Here is a 16,495-nt window from a genome sequence, read left to right as displayed (position 1 = left end):
ACTGGATCCTTAAAACTACTCCTCTCAACACATACCATCCGAACTACGAGACCCCGATCCCTCCCAGATAAATCCAGCTCAAAATATCTTCACCCCTAACGACCAAAACAAAGCTCACCCCTCCGTAAGGAACAAAACCAAAACAGAAAATCACGAGTATACAGCTGCTATATAACCGGTCAACGTCCCCAAAGGCTCGCGCGTTCGCACGGCGCTGCTGCGCTCCTCCTTTTTTTCCCGCGTCGTTTACAGGCTCGTAAAGCGCAGCCGTGTATATACCGACAACGACGACGACGAAAAAGCAGTAGCGCAGCCGCGCGACGACGAGCAACGGTTGCATCTCTCGCTCTTACACGCACGCCGGCCAAGTAACGGGAAAAAAGTCTCGGAGACTCGTCGCCGGGAGCGCCTGCATTAATATAATAGACGCTCGCTCATACTTTTTTCCTATGTCTCTTGCGCGCGGCTGTTGCTGCGGGAAAACGCGCAAGGCTGAATCAAACAGGTTGTCGCGTGCGCGCGCGTGAATTGAGAGAAAGATTCTCGGCTCGCGAGCTTTGTTTGATTTGAGGAGGTGCTGGGATGATGAAGCTTTGTTTGGACTTGGGAAGATTTGTTTTTATCGCGCTGTGCGCGGATGAAGGGAGTTTTCGCGCTGTAATTTTGTCGGGCGAATGTTTTTTTTTTCGCGAACGTTCGTGCCGATGATTACTTTGTACTGCCGCTTGTTGAATCATCGGCGGGAATATGCGGATGATGTTTAGATTGCGATCGTTGACGTTCGAAAATCAATACTGATTATTCATTTGTTTCTCCACGGTTGGAATGCACTTTTTTTATTTACAAAAAAAGTTAGTAGTTTGCTAAGGTTCGCTGCGCGTTAGAGAGCGTCGGATTCTCAGAAGAAAACAAAATGTTGCTCTCCGTAACGAATGCGAGGCGCAGTAAATAGATAAATAACGTCGCAGTCAGCGTCGACTCGTGGCGTGACTAAAATCTGCTCCGAATCTTGCAGGTTGCCGCGCGCTCGTCAACAATGCGATTCCGCGCACTTTTTAACGCTTCGGCGATTTTCAAGGCCTTTTCCGGAGTTACTCGGAAGCGGACGAAAGTGCAATAAAACTTTTATCGACGGCCGATTAACGCGAAATTCCATTAACGCGTCGATCAATTTTTTCTCTCCTCTTCCATATAAATCTGAAAAAGTATCTTTCACGATCAGGTCATCTTTTCTCCCCGTCAAAGAGGTGTCGGAATCCTTCTATACTTCACACGCGATCAGCTCGAAAATGCCGTTTTCAGCCGCGCGCATAATTTATTGGCATTTTATCTTTTACGTAACACCTCGCGTATACGAGAGCTCGCGGATTTACGCTTCATAAACGTATACGCGAAATTCCTCGCGGTGTACAATACGTAATAAAGGACAAACAGCGTGAAAAAGCCACCGAATACGATAAAGAAAAACTTGGTTCTCCAAAGTAAACGCAGCGCGCGCAATTATACACGAAAAAAAAGAATCTTTCAAAACAATCTTTCTCAAGCGAGGCACCAGTCACGCCAGGAGAGACTCTCATTTAAACCACAGCAACACTGCAGCTCGTAAATCGCAACAGCGATCGTCGAGTAAAAAAAAATAAAGGAAAACCAGAAACGACTCTCGCAGTGCTCTACATAAGCCGTAGCGCAGCAGTCAAAAGAAACCAATCGAGTTTAGTGTACAAAGGATTCGTAATCGCCGCTGACGCCTGTATATATAATACACGCTATAGACGTCGACTGAATTACTCACTTTTGCTTGTGTATCCTCGGCTGCGTGGTTGCGCTCGCTCCTGTCCCGGCTGGCGAAGCGGTTCTGCGGCAGAGAGAAAAGAACGGCGTCACTTTCGATAGTGCATTGGCTAATTAGAAAAATTAATCATGTGCGCTCGCGTACGATGACGATGATGCATCGCTCAGGAACGCCGACCGTCGAGTTTACCTGATTTTATTTTCAGTTCTCGTGTAAAAATTCATTTCTCTTGTACTTCGTGTAATGCAATTACGAAACGATGCGCTTACTACTACACGCTGTTCGAGTGCTCCGTGTGCAGCTTCGTGGAAGAGTGCTATAGGCTAAATTATTGTTGCTGCGTTTTTTTTTGGAGCTCGTGTGTAGTGCGCTGTCTGCGTTGGAATTTTAATGGCGCGATCGTTAGTTGAAAATATGTGAGTTTACGCTTATCGATATACGCGAACGCAGGAAGCGACGAAGTCGTTTTGTATTAAACGATCTAGAAAGCTTTGTTGGGTTTCGAGACTTGGTGAAAATTTTCCTCGACGAGTCGGAGTATACACTTTTTTTGACGTTCTTTTATTGCACTGCGATTATCTCGCTGTTTGCAGGCAGTAAAACTTTTGACTAAATAGGTTAGCTTCGTGAATTATTCTTCGTTCTTTCAAACGCGATTTCGAATGCCAGCTCGTTAGATAAGGATGAACAGATGGATTTTAAATTCAAACTTGTTTTTTCTCTTCTCCGACCGTTCCGACACTCGCGCTTTGACTCACTACGCACTTTTGAAAGCTGAGCGAAACACACAGACACACTTTAACACTACAATGCGCAACTAGAAAACTAATAAACTATCGCAGCTCACCCCCATCTTGGTGACAAACTGCCTGAACCTCTTCATCTCTGCCTCTAAGGTTTCACTTTTGCCAAAGTCACTCTGCAAAACCTCACCGAACTGTAACTCACATCCTCGTCATCTCGATCCTCTCACTGAACTACGCGACTACGAGCGCGACGACTGAACGTTCACTCCGGCAATAAAAAAAAAACAAACAACAAACGAGCGTGCGCGCGCGCGCGCACGAGAGCTATACGAAGTCCGCGGCGCGACTGGCGCGAGGCCGCTGTACGCCGTCGACTTTCCGCCTTTATCTCGCAAGCGAGCGAACGAGCGAGCGGCGCGCGCGCTCTTCCTGCCGATAGTGACTCGCGCGCTGCGACGTGCACAGGAAATTCCGCTGCAGAAGAGTCGCGCGAATTTCGCGTCGAGATTACCGTATGTGGTCTGTGCTCGTATGGTGATGTTGGTTTTTTTTTCATCGTGATAAAGTATTGCGTTTGACGCGATGCTTCGCTCGAGAGGATGATAAATTGCGATGCCCCGACGCGGCGTTTAAACCGTTTACGGCTGTCGGTATTCTTTGTTTACATGCGTACAATAGGAGTGAAAAAACAACTTAATAGCGCTCAGATTACTTCGACGCGTTGTTAAGAGTGGGTAATTACGTATACACGCGAGATCTATCCCAATGACGTCTGAATAATTCCGAGCCCAGGATTACGCCATCCATTACAATATTATTTACATCGTTTTCTCGAGCACGGAATAAACCGATGCATAACTAGAGTATACAATTCAAAGGCGCTTCGACGAATCGCAATTCGTTCTACAATAACATTATAGCCGACTACCCGCGATGTGTCCACACGCGCATATGCACAAACAATATCGACCAGTCAATCCTTATTGTTCGGCCTGTATACGCGACGAACGACACGAGTGCACCTGTCCTCGAATGCTGTAAACTGAGTCAATCCGGAGAAAGATTTTCCGCTATCCCGAAATTTCGGTCACAAAAAGAAGACACACACGAGCACTGACAACATCGAATAGAAACCGGCGATTCGTATGGGCGAGGAGACGCCGACAGACACGACGACACGCGCGTGTATTGGAAATCGTAATGAGTAATCGAAGGCGGCGCGCGAGAGCGGCAGCAGCGTCGATAAGCAAACGCGACGAGAATCACTAATGCGCCTGTGTGTGTATGAGCAACTGCAGCTCTCTCCGTGAGATGGCTTTATTATTCTTTTTTTTTAGCGGTGACGAGGAAGCGGAACGAGAGTCTTTGTTTCTGAGAGTGACGACGTTTTTTTTGATCGAGGAAAGTGAGCATTTTAAAAATAGAATTCGTTATTACGCGTCTCTTGCGGTTCGTGTATATTGATTAGTCGTGAGTAACTAATCGGTCGTGAGTAAATAAAGTCGGTCGAGTTATTCGCACGTTTCGGTGGTTATATACAAACTGTTGCAGAATCTCGACGGGATTGACGTAGACTTTCAAAATTTCACCCCGTTATCTATAACGCCTGCAACGCAGAGTCGTAATAGGATACGTCAACGAGAAATGATACCGCGTAACGCGTTATGATACGCATTCAAAACTCGGACAATCGGGCGGCTGTCACATGCCACATATATCACCGGACTTTATGGTACGACCGATAATAGGTTTACTAATTGAATTCTCGACAGCCTTTCATCTCCCCGTGGGAAATTTTGAATATTACAACGTCACTTAGAACGTAAATCAGATTAAAAAACTCTGTGAATACATGAATCGAATTTCTTCCTCGACGATCTATGCTGAAAAAGTGTACAGCGAAATACGAGCGCTCACGTAACCTGACAGCTTCTTCGCCGAAAATCAAGCCAGGCAACATAGATCTCGCTATCATCGTCATCCACGGCAGTGACATAACAATATACTCACGTGCGGCGAGTTTGAGTTTTCCGTGCCCGGCGACGCCGAGATCTGATTCCGGTTCTCTATGACCGTCTTTATCTGTTCCAGCACCTATAAATCAACCATGTCACCCGTAAGAACAACAGCGCACTTAATGGCATCTTGCTTAAAATCGATCAAATCGAAGGGAAACTCACCCGCAACGATATCCGATTCCTCTGCCCAGTGGGATGACTTTCCTTGTGTTCGGTAGCCTCACTAGTAGTGGACGCCTTAGCCGTTCGTCGCTGCGAAGTGAAAATAAAGCGTCTATTAGGAATCACGTATGCATTCATTTATTCCTCGACGAGAGTAAAACTCACTCTACGTCTTCTCGTGGCGAATCAATTAAGAGAATAAAAAGTGACTGCTAGCGCGGGAGAAAAGAAAATCGAAACTCGCTATAAGTCAGTCGGACGTCTAGAATTTGACTCTCGCATGTCCGAGACATCAGCAGAGCTCGATGCATAATGCATACATGGATCTCCATCGGATGGATATGTACGCACAGAAACAGACGCGTGCGTGAGGTATTCTCCGGAATAACGAGGAAAACGCGAGCGGGCGACTTTCTTCGAGTATCAGAACGGAACGATGCGGCACGACGCACGCTGCGGTGTTTGCCTTTTCATTGAGTTTTTCTCGGCAGAAGCTTCTTATTCCTCCTCTTCTTTGTGGGTTCTTTTTTCGAGCTCGCGATAGCTGGAGGGGAGCAGGTTTGCTTGGTTAATTACTCGTGACCGAACGGCCAATTTGCAAGATGCGGCTGGAATTTCTAGCTTTGATCTACACGGCTCGTTGTGTATATTTTGCATCGTGTGTGGCTCGTGCGAGATTTTTAAGATTATTAAATTACCCGCGCTTTTAAAAACTCCCGCGGTGATCTCTTTTTCCAGCTCTAAAGCAACTCCTGGATATTTTCACACTTTCTAATACTAATTATGAAACTACTGTTTAATTGCGCCATTCCGAGAATATACACACGAATTAATTAAAGGCTGAAATGCGCTCGCTAAATCTCGCAATTAACAGTAGACGAATAAAAATTTTAATTGGCTTAATCTGGTATAGCTAGCAAAATCCCGTCTGCGATTTCTATAAATATGGTGGAAAAGAAAAAATTAACAACCGATTCGACGGGCAAAAGTACGATTTTACATAAATATACTCCGGCGAATCAAGCCGCGACATTTATCGCGCGAGAGAGGGCAGCCCATCGCTATCAACCATTTTATACTCTCCGCGAGGGAAAAAAGGAGGGGAAAAAGCTGACGGACGAGGAATGAAAATTCACGACGTCCATATACGAACCTCGAGGCTCGCGTGCATATCGAGGGACGAGAGCGGCCGAGTGTGGCCCACCTCGCCGGGGAAAACGCTGTCGTGCGAGACCGAGAGCTGGCCAACGGCGCCGACGCAGCCGCGCTGCAGGTTGGCGAATGACTCCTCGATGCCTCTCCGCCGCAGAAACAGTCTGGAAATATAAATCGATGCTTTAATTCGTTGGGTATTCGTTAATAATATTCGGTTACGCGTGTGAAATAAAAGCCAAAATCTCTTGGCACGTTGCGTTTTACACTATTCGCGAGACAAATAAAAAGAGAGGATAAGGGTCAACGCGGTTTGCATAATTCTCCAGGAGAAGCATTCGAACGTGGGAAACAAATTCTACTGGTTCGGTGCCAAATTGCGAGCGAATAAAAGAACGATAGGTAAGTAAATTAAATAATTAACAGCCAGCAACGAGGTTTCAAACTCTCCTCGTGCAAAATTCAGGAAAGTTAAACTTACCGATCCTGCTCTCCGGACTCGGTGAGTAGTTCGCTGGCGCTCCTGCTACGGATCTCTGCGGCCCGTCCAGCGGGGTCCCTCAGCGTGACCTCCTCCCGGTCACGCAGTGTCATGTGCTCGCCATTCTGCTCGCGGTCGCTGCTACCCGAGCCTGCACCCACGCCACCCGACAGTCGAGCGTCAGCCGCGCCGCGACTCTTCTTGCGGAAGATTCGCCGGAGGCCTCGGAGCGGGTGGAAGCGCCGTTTTTTCGGCTCTGAAATCGAGGCAAAAAGTTAGCGAGATTTGCTTTTTCATGCAGGACACAGGTTGAATAAAAATCCATTAGGTTTCCATTCTGTTAAAAATCCAAACGAGCCTTTTTTTCAGACTCTTCGAAAAGAAAAAACAAATTTTTAGCTTGCACTCTCGCTTCCTTCCTGTTTGCAAATCGCTCCATTAGCTGTAAAAACAACTCGGCTCCCTAAAAACTCCATCAGCGCTCCTTTCTCTTTTTTCCCCAGCAAACCCAAATCTCCGATCACCCGTTAAGACTCGACCTTAAAACCAACACCTCTGTTCGCGAAAAAACGCACACTGCACTATACCGCGGCTAACGACTCGGAGTAACAATCGACCTGTCGCGCGCAAATCAATTCGGAGGAAAAAAACGAGGGCGAATGAAGAAAGAGAGATAGAAAGGGAGCTGGCTTCACAATGAAACGCGCAGTCGATTTTTCGGAAGCTGCAGCTCTCGGGGGCGGCAACTGTTACGCGGGGGTTATACACCTGCGATGCATTGCAACAAACAACAGAGGTCGTCGCGCAGCGGCACTCGTTACCGGCCGGATGGCTTTTAATTGCGACCGAGAGAGAGAGAGAGAGAGAGGGGGGGGGGGGGGGAGAGAAAGAGACAAAGAGCAAGTGCTCTTTCTCCGCGCGCGAAAAAATAGGCAAAGGGGTCGCGCGCGCACTTCGCCCAGGGGACATATACATGCAGTTGTCGCTGATGCGGAGAGCACCAGATATGTGGGCACTTTTGCGCGACCGAGCGGCCTCTTCAGCTCGGCTACTGCAGGACTGTTCTTTTTGATGATGAGGACGAGAGAGCGAGAGAGAGCTCTAGATGCTGGTAATGAACTTTTCGCTGGTGAATTGCGTACGTAGGTCGAGAGTGAGTTTGTTATTCGAAGGAAGCAAACGATGACGCAGATATAAAAAACAGATTTCGAGTGTGGACCCTCAGCTTCCCTTTAATTGACACCTGCCAATCGAATCGCTCAAAACTCACAGTGATCCTCTTCCTTCGTTCATCGATATCATTATTAGACGTTTCTGTTGCAGCCCCCGCGTCAAACGCTCGAAAAAAAGTTCATCAAAACGAGCACAAAGTCCTCATCAATCAGAAATCCTACTCGACGCTCGTGCGCGCGTGGAAAAAGAGAGCCAGCAGCCCCCTTTTAGGTATACACACGTGTGTAGTGACATGTATGTGTGTGTACCCACCCCCGCCCACGAGCAAACAGGCTCATAGAGACCTACGCGACGACTACTTTTCAATCGACTCGAGAGGCGACTCGATGAAAGAGACTGTCTAATAGACGCCGAGGCACATATGGCGAACGTGATTTTCGCAGAGGGAATTTTTTTTCTCTTTGAGATTCGATGTCAAAGTACAGAAAAGATCTATTCGACGAATAAATTTAGTTTTACCACACGAACGTACGTGACGAGAGCCCAAAGAGCTGAGACTAATTTTAAAAGCTTTCAAACTCGATGCAGTGCGATATTTCGAAAAAAGCTTCCTAGCAGCGAAATTTTGAACCACCGCCCACGCTTCTGTAGCTCCTCCACAGCCACGCGACTTTTCAATCGACTCTCGAGCCTATATGAAAGCAAAGTCTCGATCCCTCGAGTGTGCATAAACCTGCATAGCGGAAGCTGGGGTTCGCTCTCGCCATTCATATTCAGTCGGGAGATACAGATATTAGGCAGCTGCGCCGTCGCCTGACGTCATTTCCACACAACGTACGGACAAAAATAGGGAGACGGTCTTTTTGCAGGGACGACGATTAAAAAAACGCATATCGGGTGCAGACCACTGTCTGCTAGCTGCTTCGTGTAACATAGAACGAGAGGAGACTCTTTTTTTCTCGGCTCCTTTTGTGTACAGCCGAGGGGGGATGCCGAGTAATAATGCCGGCCTTTGTTTTTTCTCCGCCGAGGGTGTTCCCGGTTGTTTAGAGTTCGAAGCCTATACGGGGTTGCAGCTGAGATTCGAGAGGAACGATGGGGAGAGAGTCTGAAAATATGAACGTTCGACTATACACTGTGGTTTTTATCCGATTGGAAAAGGTGCGAGAAAGGCTGGCTCTGAATGGCTCGTTAAAAAAGAATCAAACTAACCGGATGAGGGAATTATTCCGGAAACAGTTAGCCTCGTGCGGTATTAATAAGAGAAAGTGTGAAACTGCGCAGATTCATTTTCAACCATCACGAGTGCAATACTCGTATAACGATACAACACACCGAATAGCGATGAATGAGAAATTCAATCGGTCAACAGCGGACACACTCGCGCCATTAACGAATCACGTCACGCCCGAAATCCATAACAACGCGGCGACATGCGATCGCGCTTCATCGGCCGCACAATTAAAGCTCGGAATCCCTACACGCAATCGAAATTTCGTTACGTGAGCTGATTTCATACGCCGCGGTGCAATCTCGTTTAATCTCTAGCCTCTGTGAGCTGAAGTACATCTCGATATATCGGCCCGGAAAACCCGCGATCGATTGATAAACGTCCGCGAACGGTTTCGATTAAAAATACACATCCTCGTCGTTACAACTATCTTTAAACACACACGTTGCGCAATCGCTGTAAGTACCACGACACCGTTGTAAATTCGCGATAGTTTGTATGTACACACAAGACGAATTCGTACTTGCCGCTAGTGCATATCTTAGATACAGCGTAGCGTATAAACGTACACACGTGTACACGGGATGATGTCAGGAAGACGATATCTCTGCGGTTAATTAATTGCATGCGAATCGAAAGAGAGAAGCGCAATTTAGTGTACATCGTGCGGCGTGCTCGGCTGCGCACGCGTTATCGGCTAGATTCACAATCTAGCTGGCGATAAGCTTTTTTCGGCTCTTCTCTCGATAATATCGTCGCCCACGACGACGCTGCGCTTTCTCACGAGTCCCAGCGGGTCTATATATGGTCAAGCGGAGCGCGGCGAAATAAAATCCTTATCGACGATACCATTCTGATGATTTTTCGCCTTGAAGTGGATTATTCGGACGTATAAACAGAGAAGAATTTGTCGTGTCTGAAATATAGAGGATAGGTTAAATTTGCTCGATTGTAGTTTGGTCATCAGTTGCAGTTTGGATTTCAGAAAATACTCAGCGCAATTAATTTCTCTATTCGGTCGGTGGCTATTCGTTACTCGGTAAGTTGATGCTTGAAAAATTCCTCAAGAGCGATTTCTACGCGTTGCAAACGCGCTATGATCGACGCTCGCGATAAGTCACGCAATTTAATCTGCGTATCTCCTGAGACCGAGCGCGCAAAAAAGAAACTATCGAAGGATTTCGTTTCAAGAGCACGTCCAGATTAGATTTTTAATTTCAGACGCAGCGTAAGCCGCTCGAAATTTTTATCTAATCCTTATTATTAGATCCGTCGAAAACGATACGATACGTGAAATATCCAAAGCACACTCGCGTTTAACTAATTCAAAATATTCGAAGAATCGATGCGTGCGGCGCAATGAATTCCTCCGCACCATCTCAAAAACGAAATACGATACCAACTGCTACGTCACATCATCGTAAAGAACAGAGCGAAACGTTCACAAGTCTATCCACGAATTCCATTGAGCAACAAAACTCAGAAACACAGTTCTTGAATTTAGCACGAAATACACTTCTAGTCACAGTAGCTCCGAAAGCCAAAAACAAGCCCATCGCTATACACACAAACACACACACACACACACGCACAGAGGCGAACAAAGCAAACACAGATCACAGTCAGAATTACCGAATAAATCGTCGAACGCGTCGAGCATCTTGCTCCACGCAACTGTGCACACATGTAGATATGTATTATAGAGTTTAAGAGAGAAAGACACTATGCTTGTGACACAATTGGCTTCGCTCGCCTCGCAGAGTACACTTTGATGACTGAGAGCCTCAGAGGCAGTCGCGGAGACTCTTAACGCGATTGACTTGGCTCCGCGCGCTCTCTCGGCGCGGCCGAACGATAATGGATTCTATCGATAAGATTACAGACTCCTGCCGATTGGACGGAGGCTAGTTTCCATTATTCCCCCCCCCCTCTCTCTCTCTCTTTCTCTCTATTATTTCCCGTGTACGATTCTTATTTACCACTACCGGTGGAGGAGGATGCGATAGCGAAGACATTTTCACAATTTTATGCGTACAGTAGTGGAGAATGTACGCAGCGAATCTCTTCGTTGAAAGCGTATTTTATAACGGATCGATCGATCACTTATCAATACGACCTTCATCCGATGCGGACGTTATCGCGCGAGCGATCGATCTCGAAGGAAAGGCCAAGGCTGTACGAAAAAAATCGCGATTCTCAAAAGGATGAAGCGTCGCACTACAGTTACGCGCTGGATAAGCGATGCGTACGAGCTGAAGTCGTAGTAAGTGAATTCGCGGTAAAGCCGTCGGAATTCCCGTTACGAGTGTGCGCGGCTACATGTGTGTGTATACAGTAATACACACACGCGCGCGTGTACGAGTGTCAGCCGCAGCGACGCCCGGTGAATTGACTTTCGGAAGCGCTCCGCGTGCTACTGCCAAGTTTTTGCGTCCCTCTCTCATCGATGTTTGTTTTTGTATCGATGGGTTCAACGATTGCGACTGTGTAAACACGAGCGGTTATGGACATGTTAAAAAGTACGCTTTACACTCGCTGCGGTAAAAAAACATCGCGTTAAATTCTCGCAATTACAAGAAGAGTTCTTATAGTAGCTGCTTCCAGGTATGGAATAAATGTATACCTTAAAAAACCAGCGTATATACCGCTCACTTCTTTTCGGAAAAGCTCACCGCTCGCGGGAGGGTAAAAAATCCTTGCTACATAAAAGACGGAGAAAACACAGCAGTAGCTCACGGTCGGCGCGCGCGCGGAATTCCCGAGGACGTCGGACGACTCGTCGTCGTCGCGGAAAAAAGCGGCATCAGTCACAGGTAGCCGAGAGGAGAGAAAGAATGCACACGAGACTAGTTTGCGGCTAACGCAGACGAGGGAGACAAGTCGTCTTTCTTAATTTTCGAGATCGGGACGTGAGCGCGCACGGCGGATTTTGTATTATTCTTGGATTTATCTAATCTGGCGCGGAGATACAGGCTTGCAAAATAATTCTTGGTATGCTGACGGTGATTCACGGCGGCCGCTTAGCTGATAATAATATACGTATGTGGATTTTGAAGAGGAACGTGATTTTTTTTTGGAAAATTAAAAGTGTAGGGAAAATCAAGTATAGAAGATAGTAAGTTGTGATCGAGAACGAGAATAAGAGAGTTGGCTGTCCGTGACGATTCTGCTGCTCCTCTCCAACGACGTCTTCGTCCTTCCAAGTGACCGCAGCAGCAGCAGTTTCGTCGAGGCGTATCGCGATATTGCAATTTGTGCCGCCAAGGATCGAGCTCCACGTCGATTATGTAAATTATTATTTCGAACGTGGCTCTCGGATCTAGAGAAAGAGTTTCTTTGTCGTGTCACTCTCCGATGGGAGTACAGGAGTTATTTCCCCTCGAGATTTCAGGTCGCAATAACTGACGGATCCCGAGAAAGGTTTTCAGTGCGACTCCTCTCGCTCTCATAATTACGTTTTAATTACGAAATCCGATGAGAGGAAGCGAGAGTCACGGCTAGTGAAAAATATGCGCGACGAGTAGCGCGAGAGGCATTTTTCCCTGAACTCTCCCACGCGCGAATTCGCTTTATTTACAGGCGCGGTCGATTACAATTACGAAACTCCACGCGCATCTCGCCTTCGCCCACTCGCTTATACGTCCACTCGTTTATCCCCGCGGCGGTAAATATAACTGGAACGCTCTCGCATCGCACCCAACCCCCTCCCCTCTTCGTTCCCTCGGCGCGAGCTAGTCCACCGCGGAATACGTCACATTTTCGCGGTGCGCGGCCCGGGAGAGCAAAAAGCTAGCACGTGCCCCGGATCCGCGCAGCACACGTACGTACGTACGTACATACCTACGCGACTTGACCTGCGCGTCGCGAGCGAGAAGTGGAACAGGGTCAGGGTCGCGTTCTCGGCGCGGAAACTCGCCGACGCGCAGTTCTAGGTGATGTATCTGATGCGTCTATATGTGCTATATCCCATCTCCCGTACTGCTGCGCTTATTATTCTCTCTTGGGAGAGGTGCGTCACGAGGATAATTGACCGTTGTATGGCTCACGTTTTTGGTGTGCAACGAAGGGGAGGATCTGCGTCGTCTTTGTGCTTTCGGGTGAGGTTCTTTTTTGGCAAGTTTGGGTCCAGGTGTGCATACGGGATGTGGGTCACGGAGATTGCTTTGGGATGCAAAATCATTTCGCTTTTCGAAGCCCTTATTATGCATGATTGAAATCCTTTGATTGAAAAACTTTCTTTCGTACAAGTCTTTCAAACACGATTGCAAGAGAACAAGAGTATGTTATAACCAAAATGTCAGTTGCAGTTATAGCATGACAATTTTGGTATAGCAGGCATTACACCTCTTTATTATGTATACATTAGCGCGCAGATTCTTATGAGGGAATTTAGTTTCCATGCGCCACCTATCCTCACTAGCCGGAGACCAGTAAACTGTAAAGTTCAAATAGTGGGGAGAACGACCAGAATGTTTTCGAATTCGCCACTCCGTGTAATCGTAATTTCGTTGAAAATCAAGCACGTGCTGAATACGATTTCAACGATGAAAAGGGAACACGATTGAAAAATCTGCGACCGTCTGCAAGACTCTTCGTGACGCGAATCCGACGTATACCCTATTTTCAGCAACGGATATCTGCAGGCAGTGATTCGCAAGAAGATGAGATCGGGGTTCTCTCATATCAGTAAACTTGGTAAGTAACAATAACAAAAGAGGAAAAAGTCAACTAACTAACCTTTGGGCATCGAGTCGTATCCCTGCGCCATGAACTCTCCACTCGGCAGTCCCATGGGTGGCCTGTGGTGCATCTGCATGTGCGGCGGGGGCTGATCATCGTAGGGCGGCGGTGAGGCCTCTCTCATGCAGCCCATGAAGCTGAGGGGCCCACCTGTGCCGCCGCTCGACTGGGGAGGCGCGGCGGCGCTCGCCATCGCCTGGGTTGACGCCTGGAACACGTCGATCAGCCAGGCTCCAATATACGTGTCGCTAATGCGACGCAGCCAAATGCCCAGCAACGGGTAGGTGCCCTTAGAGCTGTCCCCGTTTTGCGGGGTCTGAGTCGTGTTCGAAGACATTTTTCGCAGTGGTTCAATGTTTGTTTCTCTGAGTTATTTGAATTTTACCGGTGGTTAACTCTACGAAATAACAGGGATTGAAGCTTTGACGTTCGAGTAATGATTCCCATCAAACTGGAAATTCGTGTTCAATGCGAATCCTGAACATAAGCCATACGAATTTAATTAATCACAAGCTACTTTCGAAATAACGTATTCATGATTTATGAATTTACGGGAAAAAAATAATAATAACGAGCTGTTATACTTAAATAAATTTCAATTATTTTCGTATACGCATCGTCGTAGAATCAACGGAAATGAACACATCAAAACTTGAACTGACTCGCGACCAATCCCAATCCCGCACCCTTCACCCCCATCCGCTCACGTCAATCAACCCCAAAGCCCATTCTCAATACCTCGTCTTCCGCATCTCACTCGGCCTTCTCTCTTATCTCGGCAAATGCACTGTATGTACGAAACGGGAGATGCACCGGAGGGGACGTACGTACGCAACTCGAGACGCGATCGATGCGCAGCAGCCCTGACCTTAGGACCTCTGAAAAGACGTCTAGGCTTCTGCGCGAGACGTATCTCATAGTCGACGGTCTTTTCGACGACGCGACCCCCCGAAGTGCACTCGATTTTCTTAATTCGCCCCCTCCGGCGTTAACGCGCGAGTTATACACTGCACGTTATTGCCGCGTGTCGGTGAGACGCTTTGTACACGAAGCTTCGAGAGGTATAGTGTATACGATGATGACGAAGGTGAGGCGCGACGCGTTTTTGCGACACGTGGGGAGACGTTGACCTTTTGTTACGTATAAGCTGAGAGGGTTGCTGAGTTCAGTTACTTGGTCTTGTTTCTTTCTCTTTGATACGGGGTGACTGGCATGGGGATTTGAAGTGCGATTCAAATGAACGAAAAAATGTGTGCTTTTTGGTGAAAAACGATGTTAATAATTTGTCGGTTGACAAAACTGTGAAACATTATATGAGTTAGGTACACTTGGAATGGATAGTGAATAAATATTGTGTGATTGGAAGAAGAGATGTCGTGTACAACGTCTTATGCTGGCTATAAAATCCGATGCCAAGTTTCAGACGTATAGAGAATAAAATTCAGTCCTCTGTTACATAATCCCGACCAGCAATAGGGACATCTCTTCTCAGCAGGGAACTACCAAGATTTCGTAAAGTTATTGATTTTTGAAAATTCCAGCACTAATCCTTCTAAAACGCACATCTGCGCCAAATTGACTAAAATGAAAAAGTAAAGAATTAACTTCTTTACAAAGACGGAGACGATTGAATCGTCATGATGATTTTTTATAAACTTCAAATTACAAATGCCATCACTTCGCACAACACCGCTCACTCACATCAAACGTCCCCGGAGAACTACTCCCAGCTATTACCAAACTCCTTGGCGCCACGAATTAAAGCACTTTCCGAAAACAACAATGACCACTCAGAACTCTCGCATAACCGCACTACTCGATAGTCTCGCGTGGCAGACTGAGATCGGCTCTGCTTCTGGCGCATCGGAATCGCATCCTCGGGAATGGGTCAGGAGAGACGAGAGAAGACGGAACTCGGTTCCCATGGCAACGGTGCAGCAGCAGCAATGTGATCGCGAGGACTACCGGGAGCTCACACTCACACACACACACACACGCGCGCTCAAATCCGGCGCAGGAAGAGGAAGGGATGCTGCTGCTGGTCCTGCACGCGAGCGAGCGAGCCGGGAGAGGGGGTAGCATCGATTGCGCGTGCACCCTGCGCACGGACGACCTTGACCTTGCAGATCCAGCTGGTACGCCGCCGAGTCGCGGATCCCAGCGCCACTGCTCCGCGCGTGATTCTGGTTCTCTTCAAATTCCTTCTGCGTCGCTACTTTGCTTTTGTGTCATGCTCGGAGATGAGAAGAGGAAGTGGGGAGTTTCACGGTGCGTTGATGGCCGGACGAGGTGGTGATGGCTGAATTTGTTTTTCATGAAATATTCATGTGCGCGGTATAAAAATTTCAAATTTGCTCCGATGAAAAAACGATCTGGAGCGAGAATATAATGTGCTTGCTTTGAGTGAGTTATCTGGATCGCGCGAAGAAAATACGTTTTGTTAGGTATGAGTGAGATTCGGTTTGAACTTTTTTATAAGTAAATCAAAGTGTTTTGTAAGTAGAGTATTTCAGGTCAAGCTGTTAGTACGTATGCGTCATAAACCGAATTGCGCGGTACATTTGTTTCTCCATTCCGATCTAAATAAATTTCCGAAGAAGATGCAGCGCGCTCTAATAATGCGATGACACGGCACATGAAATTCGACGCTCGCGTAGCCTCTTGATATACATCGAGGTGTTATAGTTATATAAGCCACTAGAAGTATGCGCAAACTGAACCGTTTCGAGAACGCCAAATGTGGATCGGCAACAATTTTATCGCGGTTGAAGCCATAACGCTGACACATTTGTATACCACGCTAGACTCCATTCTTATAGTCAGCAAATTGAGTTGTGACATACTTTTGAAATGACACTTGATTATAAACCTATGAGAAAAGTTGTTTATCCACTCAATTAAATAAAAATGTTCCTAAAAATTGGAAATTTCAGAGTAGGCGCAAGGTCACGGCGATTCGTTGAATAGTGACCCATATACGACATCGATCCAGATTTGACC

At 47.1% G+C, this 16,495-nt stretch overlaps 1 protein-coding gene across 9 annotated transcripts in view; it reads right to left on the bottom strand.

Moving 5' to 3' along the window:
* The window catches only part of LOC103316545 (PH domain-containing protein DDB_G0287875), a 73,368-nt gene that overhangs the window by 19,206 nt on the left and 37,667 nt on the right, over nt 1-16,495 (bottom strand). For 2 of the 9 annotated variants that reach the window (XM_016990146.3, XM_016990147.3), the window contains 6 exons: nt 13,493-13,703; nt 6,352-6,607; nt 5,872-6,034; nt 4,719-4,808; nt 4,549-4,632; nt 1,793-1,855 (listed from right to left, as the gene is read on the bottom strand). In XM_016990146.3, the coding sequence (XP_016845635.1) occupies nt 1,793-1,855; nt 4,549-4,632; nt 4,719-4,808; nt 5,872-6,034; nt 6,352-6,607; nt 13,493-13,688 (852 nt within the window). In that variant the 5' untranslated portion in view covers nt 13,689-13,703. Of the gene's footprint in view, nt 1-1,792; nt 1,856-4,548; nt 4,633-4,718; nt 4,809-5,871; nt 6,035-6,351; nt 6,608-10,387; nt 10,568-13,492; nt 15,075-15,196; nt 15,427-16,495 lie in introns of those variants that run through there. The other 7 variants (XM_031931102.1, XM_031931103.1, XM_031931105.1 and 4 more) reach the window with 7 other exon arrangements.

Source organism: Nasonia vitripennis, chromosome 1 (genome assembly GCF_009193385.2).
Source record: "Nasonia vitripennis strain AsymCx chromosome 1, Nvit_psr_1.1, whole genome shotgun sequence".
In the NCBI taxonomy this organism is placed as follows: Eukaryota; Metazoa; Arthropoda; class Insecta; order Hymenoptera; family Pteromalidae; genus Nasonia; species Nasonia vitripennis.
This window is presented reverse-complemented; position numbering and strand designations above follow the sequence as displayed.